The 12652-nt window shown below is 39.8% G+C and overlaps 1 protein-coding gene across 1 annotated transcript in view; it reads left to right on the top strand.

The window, feature by feature from the left end:
• Positions 1-12652, top strand: part of tusc3 (tumor suppressor candidate 3) — a 378825-nt gene that overhangs the window by 269933 nt on the left and 96240 nt on the right. Inside the window, exon 8 of the mRNA XM_043690293.1 lies at positions 8308-8382. Coding sequence (XP_043546228.1) covers positions 8308-8382 — 75 coding nt within the window. The remainder of the gene's footprint in view (positions 1-8307; positions 8383-12652) is intronic.

Genomic DNA, 12652 nt, shown 5'->3' with positions numbered 1-12652 from the left:
GTTGTGTTGTAGTTTATGTTTTTCTTGTTATACTGGTATTTGTTATATTTTCAAGAACATTATATTTTTGTAAAGTCAAAAAATGTTTATTTTTGCTAATAAATATATTTACAAAGAAATAGGGTAAACAGTATGCCATTTAGCACTTTGAGTCTGCTCCATCATTCAGTATGATCATGGTTAACCCTCCATCTCAATCCCATATACTTTTGAAATCTAAATACTTGTCAATCTGTATCTTGAACATATTCAGTAACTTGACCTCCAAGGCCTTCTAGAGAATTTAATAAGTTTATTGCCCTTTGAGTGAAGAAACGTTTTCCTCATCTAATTCCTAAATGGTTTACCCCATATCCTGAAACTGTAACTCTGGGTTTGAGACTTCCCAACCAAGGAAAACATCCTTCCTGCATCCAATCTCTTCCAACTCTGTATCAAAAGGCTTCGAAAATCCAAATATACCACATGTACTAATTCTCCCTTATCGATCATACTGGTTACACCCTCAAGTAACTATAGTAAATTTGTTTAGCATGATTTTCCTTTTATAAATCATTTTTGGCTTTGTTCAATTCCATTCACGTTTTCCAAATGTTCTATGTTCACAATTTTTTATAATAGCCTCGAACATTTTCTATCCAACTGAAGTTAGGTTAGCTGGTATTTCATGTGCTATGAATATTTGCCAAAGTGTAGGAGAAATGTTTCTATGAACCAATAAATTTCTACATGTAATCATACAGGTCCGGTATTGGAGAAATATCAGGAAGGCTATGCAACCAATTGATTCAGGTTCAACTGCTAAATCCATTCCTTCCTATCTGTCACTCTGTTCCTTGCCACTGATGTTCAAGAAGTCTGTAATACCACAGAGCGGGGACTCATGCAAGTAGAATGTGTGTCAACATAATGCAGTGTCATCTCATTCAGCACTGGATTGTGATCCTTGTTGGGAAGAATTCTACATAAAAAGAAACATCAGTATGCTTTTCATTATGTACCTTCTTCAAAATCTACTGGTATTAAAATTTGTTGTTAATTAAATGTAGAATTATTGTATACTATATTACTGTTACAAGACCATAAGACACAGCAGAAATTGGGCCATTCAGTCCATCGAGTCTGCTCCACTATTCAATCATGGCTGATTGGTTTGTCAACCCCATTTTCCCACTTTCTTTCTGTAACCTTTGATTCCCTTGGCAGTCAAGAACTTATCTATCTCTGTGTTTTAATATATTCAATGACCTAGCCTCCACAGCCTTCTATGAGAATGAATTCCACAGATTAACCACTCCCTGGCTGAAGACGTTTCTCCTTATCTCCATTCTAAAAGGCCTTCCCATTATTCTAAGGCTGCACCCTCGGGTCAATATCCCAATATCCACTCTGTCTAGGCCATTCAGTATTCTGAAAGTTTCAATCAGATCCCCTTTCATTCTTCTAAACTCAGTCGACTATAGTCCCAGAGTCCTTAAATGTTCTTCATATGTTAAGCTTTTCATTCCTGGGATCATTCTTGTGAACCTCCTCTGAACCTGCTCCAGGGCGAATGCAACTTTCCTGAGGTATGGGACCCAAAATTGCTAACAGTACTCTAAATGTGGTCTGACGAGAGCCTTACAAAGCCTCAGAATACATCCCTGCTTTTATATTTTAGTCCTTTCGAGATGAATGGCAACATTGTATTTGCCTTCCTAACTAACGACTCAGCCTGCAAGTTCACCGTAAGAGAATCCTGGACTATGATTCCCAAGTCCCTTTGCACTTCAGATTTCTGAATTTTCTACCCATTTAGAAAATAGTCCATGCCTCTATTCTTCTTACCAATGCGCATGACCTCACACTTTTCCACGTTGTATTTCATAACAGTGGCTCAGTGGTTAGCACTGCTACCTCATTGCACAACATTAGATCCAGTATTGTCTGTTCCCTAGTGGGTTTCACCACAAACTACTCCAAAATGCCATCTTGTAGACGTTCCACAAATTCCTTTTCTTGTGATCCACTACCAAGCTGGTTTTTGCAGTCCACCTGCATATTGAAATCGCTGTCACCTTGCCTTTCATACACGCTTTTCTATCTCTTGGTTATCTTATGCCCCAAATCTGGCATTTAATGCCCACTTCAGTGATGGCGACCATGACAGCTATTATCCATTATTATTTGTTCAAAAATATGGTCCACGGATATTCTTTAGGGAAGGAAATCTTTCATCCTTCCCAAGTCTGGTCTATGCTGGAATGAGTCCCATAGCAATGTGGTTGACTCTTAACTGCCCTCTGAAAAGGCATACCAAGCCACTCAGTTTAAGTCAATTTGGAAAGGGCAGCAAATGCTAGCCTTATTAATGATGCCCACATTCCATAAAATTCTCTAAAAAATACTAGTGAACTCAGTGTTGAGTTCAAAGTCTCTATAATACTGAATTGAACAGTGAGATGGTGCTCCTCAAGCTTATGTTGAACTTCCTTGGAGCAGGTTAAATCAGAGCAAAGTGAGGTACAGTTATAAAATGACAGGCAACACAGTAGTGTTTCCTAAAGTTTTGATGCAAAAAGAGAGAGACATTTTAGTTTTGAAAGCAAGATGAAACCTTTTATTTTAAATTTATCCTTCAATCCACCACTTAACCCGCCTTCTGTTTGTTCTGTTGCTGGTTAGTGTGTATTTCAATCTCAGATCTGTAAAATACTGTCAACATCTTTCTGATATGAAGAACATTATATAAATGCAAGTATTTGTTATGAAGCCATTTATTCCTTGCTGAGTACACCTGGCTACTTCACTAAACTGTCATTCTTTATGCCAGTGGACTGTTTTGTTATGGAGGGATTCACAAGCAAACTAAGTTTGGCTTAATCCAGCAAATGCTGTTTTGTCTAATTTGTGATACTGAGGTAAATTATAGCACTGCCACCACAACCTTGGCTGAGATCAGTAAATTCAGACAGAGATCTGCATAATTTATAAGGGATCAGCTGCAAACTGACTTAATGACTTGTAGCCATGGAGGAGCTTCGGACTAATGTGTTCTAGTAGTTTTATTTTATTATAGTACAAGTGGTTCTACTGTTTTGGATAATTAATGTTGTGGAGTCCCATTTGCACTGAGCATGAAACATATCATGGAGACAGCAGAAGCTATTGTGGTGGTGGGGGTGGTATAGGTCATGTGGACCAGGGGGACTGGGATTAATCTCCTTGCCAAGAGCATCTGAACAGAATGTTTAGCTCACTGCAGCTGCAAGAAAATGGCTATTTGTGATTCTGCTCTGACTTTGCTGCTTTCAGTGATGCAAAAAAAAGCAACTCTTGAGCTAGTTTTCTATGCCACTGTCTTAAGTACATTACTGCCCTCTTCCTGGTGAAAATTTCGTGAATTATATGTGCTTTTGACACAATATCCTATATTCTGTCTTCAGAAGGAAGACCTGTCTCACCTTTTCTATGTGTATACATGTATTGATCAAACCAGACAAACTCTTGCTGAAAGAAAAATTGATTTTTTTGCTATAGAGAATAAAATCTTCAGAAATAATCATCTGTCAGATCAAAACAAAATGAAGTAATTATAATTTTGCCAAGGCATTTTTACTGCAATTTGAGGAAGTTATTTGTGGGTATTCTCTTTGATTAATTTAATTCAAAGTTGTTCACTATAATTCAGGCAAACCATTTATTTTGCAAAGGAAAATGAAGCATTACATTTTACTATATCAAGTTTAAAGCAGTATCTCATATCTTTTTGTTCAGACATATACAAGCTTTGTGTTCCATTGATCCATAGTGCAAACAGAACATTATTGATTGGTGTGTAACAGCTGAAACTGGAGCAAAGATTCATCACTTTACAAAGTTCATATTTACAATATGGACAACAGCAGCAGAATAAATTTCCACTGGCCATTTTGCGTCCAAATAAATTTTGATTAACAAAATGATTATTTATGATTTATTTAAAAATTGAGTATAGGAATAAGGATCACTTGCATTGATCTGCATTTCTGAAACTTTTATACTTTACATAAACAACAAAACTAGCACTAAGATGCATTTTTTATCATAGATCTATTCCTAGCTACATAATTATAGGGTAGCAACTGTTTTTAATTTAAATAACTTTTGAAATATCAGCATTGCGAAGTTTGACTGTCTTTAACAAATATAATTAAATCACACTTTTTAAACAACTACATTACTCTACACTAGTTCATGCATAGAAGTGAATATTTACTGGTGGAAACTGAAGTTTACCAGATTGTATAATTTATTTTTGTTCACTAAGAATATAAGATGAATAGCCGCATATCATAAGATATTAAAAAATACATGGTTGAAAGCAACAGGAGATATTCTAAGTAGAAATTAAGTTTTTAAAAACCTATAGATTATAAACCTAGAGAACACTGAGGGAGAAGAATAATTCCAAAATTTTGTATTCAATTGGAATGAGTCTTAAGGCTGAATTTTTTTACAGACTTGTATACTGATTATGTCAACAACAAAGTATGGCAAAACTTTCTAAGAATATTATCATCTTTTACCAAAAATATTGATGAAAAAGACATTTATTTGAAGCTTCTCATTTGAACTCACGAGAATACTTCTCATCATGGTAAAACTCAGAAAATATTGAGAGTTTTAATTGGTTGGTAAGTGACCCTGTGCAAGATAGGGACCTCTGCGACCCCCCATCAGGCACTCTGCTTCCCTTCCCAAGAACAAAGACACGGAGGAGTTCGTCCAAAACTATGTATTCAGTTCTGCAGAACCGGGTGTTACCTCAATGGCTTCCCACGAGGCACACACACAGATTGTAATCCCCGCGCATTATATACATGTAGTAATGGGCTGGGCCTTCTACTGTCTCAGCCAATGGGTGTCAAAGTTCCCCACTGTCCTCCCTGATGGATGAGATTATTTGGTTCATCACCCAGCCAATCAGTGTTTGAGTTCACCGTTCTCCCTTATATGGATGATGATGTACAGCCATGGGTTGTGGGCAGTCCCTCAGCCACGAGGAAAGCTGTTTCCATTGTTCCATTCATGAAAATCTAGGGGAGTATCTGCTGGTGCTTACTACAGGGTAGAAAGGACTAAAATGGTGGCTTTGTACTTACTATGTGCTTACTACAACAGTTAATGATTTAAAAATTACACCACCCCTTACAACCCTGATGTTACCATCCAGAATACATCAATTCATGATGATTGACATTTGGCTATATTTTAAACCTGGAATGTTGACAATGGAAAGGTCAAATCAAATCTCTTCCCTCCATGTCCTATTTGAGAAATTGATTAGAAGTTTGTCTCCTTACGTTACAACAAATTTACCTTCATTGGTCAGTATATATTTTGGGAGACTTAGTTTCATACGCTATAAGATTAGCCTCATCAGCATCTTTGTAAATCTGACCCAAACCATTTGTTCAGCTTGTAATATGAATACTGAATGTGTTTGTAAACACATCCTGCATGATAATGACAACCCTGTTTAGATCATTTCTCAACGTATGGAACTCAGGACTAGCCTGAAGATAGTTATTCTTGAATCTAAAATGTGCCCGTTGTACCTTAGATTATTCTGAAATGATAAGTATTCTCAACCACTTCAGCAACAGATAAAGCTAGCTGATTCACACTACATGTATACAGAAGCAACGCAAGTAGTATTCGCAACTAACAATATGCTGTTATCAAGCCAAAATGATATTCTGCTTATCACACAAATGAATACGATGGTATGTGAACTTTAAACAAATGCTGAGTGTTAACTGTGTATCAGCATTAATTTGTACATTCTCCTTTGCAGTGCCTCCACCAGAGCTCCATTCCATCTAATCAGCTCTTCTCTCATCAAATATAAATGTTAGTTTTCCCCTTGAATTGATATTCTTGCAAATTGTCCAGAGTGTAAAGTAAGAAGCTTCTACTAAATGTTAAAAATCACACAATCGCAGGTTATAGTCCAACAGGTTTATTTGGAGGGACTAGCTTTTGGAGCGCTGCTCCTTCATCAGGTGGTTGTCCAGAACCACCTGATGAAAGAGCAGCACTCTGAAAGTTAGTGCTTCCAAATAAACCTGTTGGACTATAACCTGGTCCTGAAGAAGGGCTTATGCCCGAAACGTCGATTCTCCTGTTCCTTGGATGCTGCCTGACCTGCTGCGCTTTTCCAGCAACACATTTTCAGCTATAACCTGGTGTTGTGTGATTTTTACCTTTGTACACCCCAGTCCAACACCGGCTCTTCCAAATCATATCTACTAAATGTGTATTTCTTCAGCAAAATAAAATTCTGTATTACTAAACAGTGATTTTAAGTTAACTGCAATCTATTTTTTTTTAAAAAAAGAAATCATTATAGTTTGGGCCAGAGGATAGCGGTGAATGTACTACTCCATTGAGGAAACAGACCCTTCGGTACAACTCGTCCACACCGACCAGACATCCCAATCTGACCTCGTCTCATTTGACGGCATTTGGCCCATATCCCTCTAAACCCTTCTGATCACGGACAAACCCCCGCCTGTATGGCTCCTTTCCCATCCATGCTTTACCATATCTGCCCCCTTACAAAATACCTTTGCCCTTTTCATAATTGTCATTTCCCCTTTCCCCTTCCTACAGTCCCCATTCCAACATAATAATTTAACAAATCTCATTCCCATGATAGCAGAACTCCTGCCACTCCACCTCAATCCTCCCTTATACTCAATTTATGTGGATGGACCCAGTAGACTGACTGTGGTTCACCCCTTTGAGCAATCTAACCAGACAGCCCAGGAAGAGATGTGCCCAGATTCTGGACTGACCGCTGTACTTCTCCTTGGTCATATTAGAACTACTCCCCAGATTGGTCACAATGGACCCAGCAGGACTGATTATGACCCACTCCCTGGACTATAGCAAAAGGTTCCCCTGATCAAGAACACCTGGACTGAATACTTTTCGGTGGCCAATCCTTTACACTGGTATCAGAGGCTGCCTGTCTTTCGTTATTGTGCTGGAATTCTCTGACTGACAGGTACTATTCCCTTAAGACTTTGAGACATGGCTGCTTGCTTGCTGCACATGCAGTGTGCTTGTTGCATAGGCTGCTGACAGAGGGTGCAGGTGTGAGCTTTGTACACCACACAACTATATAGCAAAATATACACCCCCTTCGCTGAAGATTGCAGATCAGCAAGGTATGCTGCCTGGTTGGTGACTGAATCAACAAGCGAGATAAGGCATGACAGAACTGCAGCATGTATGAAGCTAGACACTAAGTGAGTGAGTACTAAGAAAGGAAGCAAGCAGTGGGATGCAACCCTGGTCCAATCCATGAATTGGGTGCTTATCTGTGTGCGTGAAGTCTCCTTGCAGCAACTTTTCAATGCTGATTGCCTTTATGCCTGTAATGCAGGCCTGTGCTTCCTGAGAATCATGCAAGTTATCCAGACAGGTGCCATCATCCTTGTGAGGAGCTGGCAAATGTGAGATACCAATGTCCATAGATGAGAGGAGCATGTGGCTCATGCCTGTGAAGCATACCTAGAAAAGGTGTTTGTTGCTCAGTAACATGAGGGTGCTTATAGCCAGCAATGAATGGAAGTTAGCAGGTATTCTGACATCCATGTTGAGATTTCTCAATGTCTGGCCTGCTTGGCAGGTTTGGTAGAAATGGAAGTGAATATTAATAGGGTGAACTGTGACCTTAACAAGCTGTGTAACAAACTATAATCCCCCTTAATTGGCAACTCACCACTGCCTACCAAGAAACTGCGAAACTCACCTTGCCACTTGTCAAATGCATAGAATTTACAGCAAGTTGCTCCTTATATCAAGAAAGGCCGCAACAGACTTCTGGAACGATTCTGCCTCAAATCTTGCCATACTCAGCATTTTTCTGACCCCAATATTGTGTTTATTGTTTGAGTGATGATAACAATGTAAAATTATTCAACAAATCGTTTCATAATTGATTCCCATGTTGCTTCAAAGAAAATTTACTCAATGTGCATGCCTTGCATGTATGAATTTTCATGTTGCATTGTCAATGTTTCTTAAGGTTAATATTTCGAGTCATTATTTTACTGATTTCAGCTGATTTTTATTCCCCCATTCTGAACTATGCATTTTAGAATTAATAGTTACTCAGAGTTTAAACCAGCTGGGAGCTGAATCTAATAATTGCTGTAATAAAGTACAAGTAATTTTACTGAAAATATTTTAAAGAAGAGAAGCATCTGACTTATTTTGAAAGTGAACCCTGAAGCTTTTTGCACAACGCTGCTGTTTCCTTGACGACAACTTCAGATGCTGCCATCACCATGGGAATGGTTCTTTTAAATGAAGCTGCAACATCCAAAGGTGACGTAGGCAAAAGAAGAAGTAAGTTATGGCTAGTTTTATATCAGTACTTTTACTTTTTTGAGCATACAAGACATTTTGAGCAGTGAAGTATGGAGGGACACATGAAACTGACTGCTTTGATTGAATGTGTTATATAAATATTGGCTTTTCTCCTACTATTTACGTGATCTGTTCCTCAATAGGCGATTACTACATAGATCATAAGGACTTGCATAATTTTTACAATATTAAAAACGACCAGGGATTCTGACTTTGTCTTAGAATTATGATATTAAGCTATGAGAACTTTTTTTAAAAAATCATTCATGATGTGGATGTCACTGACTGTGACAACATTTATTGCCCAGAGGGCAGTGAATAGTTGACCACATTACTGTGGGTCTGCAGTCCCATATATGCCAGACCAGGTGAAGATGGCTGTTTCCTTCCCTAAAGGACATCACTGAACCAGATGAATTTTCTGATAATCGACAATGGTTTCATGGTCATCATTACACCCTTAATTCCTGATTTTTATTGAATACAAATTCCACCATCTGCCATGGCCTAAATCAAACCAGGTCCCCAGAACATTACCTGGGTCTCTGAATTGATAGTCCAGCGATAATACCACTAGGCCATTGCCTCCACATTAGGGCCAGAACTTGTTAGGCATTGAGATTGAGCATGGGATTGTGAATTGGCATTAACACACACCCGTTCAAAATAATGCATACAATGCAAAAGCTCACTTCCTGTTAATTTAATGATTATGGTATGGCGTTCAGCACTGAATACACTGTTGAGTGGCTGCACACCTCAACAGCTGTCCTTTTTAAAACCAGTCTGCACCCCTGAATATTGAGATGAATTCTTGCTATAGCTGAACCTGGAACTGACGAAAGAGAAATTGAAGACAGGAAGAATGTTGTAAAATGGTACAACAGGACAGTTAGCCTGACAAATATTTTTGGGTGGAGCTTTGAGAACATTGAGCAAAAGATACAAAAGTGGAGCAAGGTCATCTACTCAGGAGGCCAGTAGGCCCTCAGGACAATTATTAAAAAGGTAGTGCCATGTCTAGCCGTGGAAATGTGGGTAGAGTGCCTCAACAAGTGTAAGAACTTCAAATGGATAACCAAGGTACAGGTGAAAGTATCTTCACATGCCATGTCCTACTAGCCACATCACTTGTCTTTCATATTGTTCCATTCACCATAGCTTGTTAAGTCATTTAATCAAAGTTTCCATCAGATGCAACTCAGACCTTATAGATGTTTTCTCATCAACTGTTTGGTGGTGTTCTCTTTCACCACAGGAGCAGCTGGCTCAGAAGTAGAGACACTAATACCATGCAACAAGAGCCATAATTCAGGCCTCATGTCATTGGCCTCAACCTTACACAATTAATACTGCTCCAAGCACACTCATTTCAGAGCTTACACGCATAACCATCTATTTAATTGTGGCATACACATTGCACCATATTCATGACACATTGCTCTCTCTAATAAGGCAAAGTCACGTAAACTTAGAGGTAGCAGCATTTAATCAGTAGCACAATTGTGAATCCACATCCTGATAGAAGAGGCAGTGCTGGAGATCATAGAGCCATAGAGATGTACAGCACGGAAACAGACCCTTCGGTCCAACTCGTCCATGTCGACCAGATATCCCAACCCAATATAGTCCCGGCTGCCAGCAACTAGCCCATATCCCTCCAAACCCTTCCTATTCAGATACCCCTCCAGATGTATTTTAAATGTTGTAATTGTACCAGTCTCCACCACTTCCTCTGGCAGCTCATTCCATATATGTACCACCCTCTGAGTGAAAACGTTGCCCTTTAGGTGTCTTTTATATCTTTCCCATCTTGCCCTAAACCTATGCACTCTAGTTCTGGACTCAACCACCCCAGGGAACAGACTTTGTCTATTTATCCTATCCACGCCTCTCATGATTTTATAAGCCTCCAAAAGGTCACCTCTCAGCTTCCGACGCTCCAAGGAAAATAGCCCTAGCCTATTCAACCTCTCCCGATAGCTCAAATCCTCCAACCCTGGCAACATCCTTGTAAATCCTTTCTCAACCCTTTCAAGTTTCACAACGTCCTTTCGATAGGAAGGAGACCAGAATTGCACGCAATATTCCAACAGTGGCCTAACCAATGTCCTGTACAGCCACAACATGAACTCCAACTTCTGTACTCAATACTCTCACCAATAAAAGAAAATAAACCAAACGCCTTCTTCACTGTCCTATCTAACTGTGACTCCACTTTCAAGGAGCTATGAACCTGCACTCCAAGGTCTCTTTGTTCAGCAACACTGCCTAGGACCTTACCATTAAGTTTATAAGTCCTGCTAAGATTTGCTTTGCCAAAATTCAGCACCTCACATTTATCTAAATTAAATTCCTTCTGCCACTCCTTAGTCCATTGGCCTATCTGGTCAAGATCCCATTGTAATCTGAGGTAACCTCCTTCGCTATCCACTGCACATCCGATTTTGGTGTCATCAGCAAACTTACTAACTATACCTCTTTTTTTTAGATTACTTACAGTGTGGAAACAGGCCCTTCGGCCCAACAAGTCCACACCGCCCCGCCGAAGCGCAACCCACCCATTCCCCTACATTTACCCCTTACCTAACACTACGGGCAATTTAGCATGGCCAATTCACCTGACCTGCACATCTTTGGACTGTGGGAGGAAACCGGAGCACCCAGAGGAAACCCACGCAGACACGGGGAGAACGTGCAAACTCCACACAGTCAGTCGCCTGAGGCGGGAATTGAACCCGGGTCTCTAGCGCTGTGAGGCAGTAGTGCTAACCACTCTGCCACCGTGCCGCCCACTGACATCTTATACTCACATCCAAATCATTTATATAAATGATGAGAAGTAGTGGACCCAGGACTGATCCTTGTGGCACTCCACTGGTCACAGGCCTCCAGTCTGAAAAAACAACCCTCCACCACCACCCTCTGTCTTCTGCCTTTGAGCCAGTTCTATATCCAAATGGCTAGTGCTCCCTGTATTCCATGAGGTCTTACCTTGCTCAGCAGTCTCCCATGGGGATCCTTGTCGAATGTCTTACTGAACTCCATATAGATCTCATCTATCACTCTGCCCTCATCAATCCTCTTTGTTACTTCTTCAGAAAACTCAATCAAGTTTGTGAGACATGATTTCCCATGCACAAAGCCATGTTGACTATCCCTAATCAGTTCTTGCTTTTCCAAATACATGTACATCCTGTCCCTCAAGATTCCCTCCAACAACTTGCCCACCACCGACGTCAGGCTCACTGGTCTATAGTTCTCTGGCTTGTTGTTACCACCTTTCTTAAAGAGTGGCACCACGTTTGCCAACCTCCAGTCTTCTGGCACCTCACCTGTGACTATTGATGATACAAATATTTCAGTAAGAGGCTCAGCAATCACTTCCCTAGCTTCTCACAGAGTTCTAGGGAACACCTGATCAGGTCCTGGGGATTTATCCACCTTTATGCATTTCAAGACTTCCTCCTCTGTATATAGACATTTTTCAAGATGTCACCGTCTATTTCCTTACATTCTATATCTTCCATGTCCTTTTCCACAATAAATACTAATGCAAAATACTTATTTAGTATCTCCCCCATTTTCTGTGGCTCCACACAAAGGCAGCCTTGCTGATCTTTGAGGGGCCCTATTCTTTCCCTAGTTACCCTTTTGTCCTTAATGTATTTGTAAAATCCCTTTGGAATTTCCTTAACTCTATTTGCCAAAGCTATCTCATGTTCCCTTTTTGCCCTCCTGATTTCTCTCTTAAGTATATTCCTACTGCCTTTATACTCTTATAAGGATTCACTCAATCTATCCTGTCTATACCTGACATATGCTTCCTTCTTTTCTTAACCAAATTCTCAATTTCTATAGTCATCCAGCATTCCCTATACCTACCAGCCTTTCCTTTCACCCTGACAGGAATATACTTTTTCTCGTCTCTAGTTATTTCATTTCTGAAGGCTTCTCATTTTCCAGCTGTCTCTTTACCCAATCAGCTTTTGAAAGTTCTTGCCTAATACCGTAAAAGTTGGCGTTTCTCCAATTTAGAATTTCAACTTTTAGATCTGGTCTATCCTTTTCCATCACTATTTTAAAACTAATAGAATTATGGTCACTGGCCCCAAAGTGCTCGCCCACTGACACCTCAGTCACCTGGCTGCCTTATTTCCCAAGAGTAGGTCAAGTTTTGCACATTCTCTATTAGATACATCCACATACTGAATCAGAAATTTTCTTGTACGCACTTAACAAATTGCTC

The sequence above is a fragment of the Chiloscyllium plagiosum genome, chromosome 1, assembly GCF_004010195.1.
Source record: "Chiloscyllium plagiosum isolate BGI_BamShark_2017 chromosome 1, ASM401019v2, whole genome shotgun sequence".
Classification (NCBI taxonomy): domain Eukaryota; kingdom Metazoa; phylum Chordata; class Chondrichthyes; order Orectolobiformes; family Hemiscylliidae; genus Chiloscyllium; species Chiloscyllium plagiosum.
This window is presented reverse-complemented; position numbering and strand designations above follow the sequence as displayed.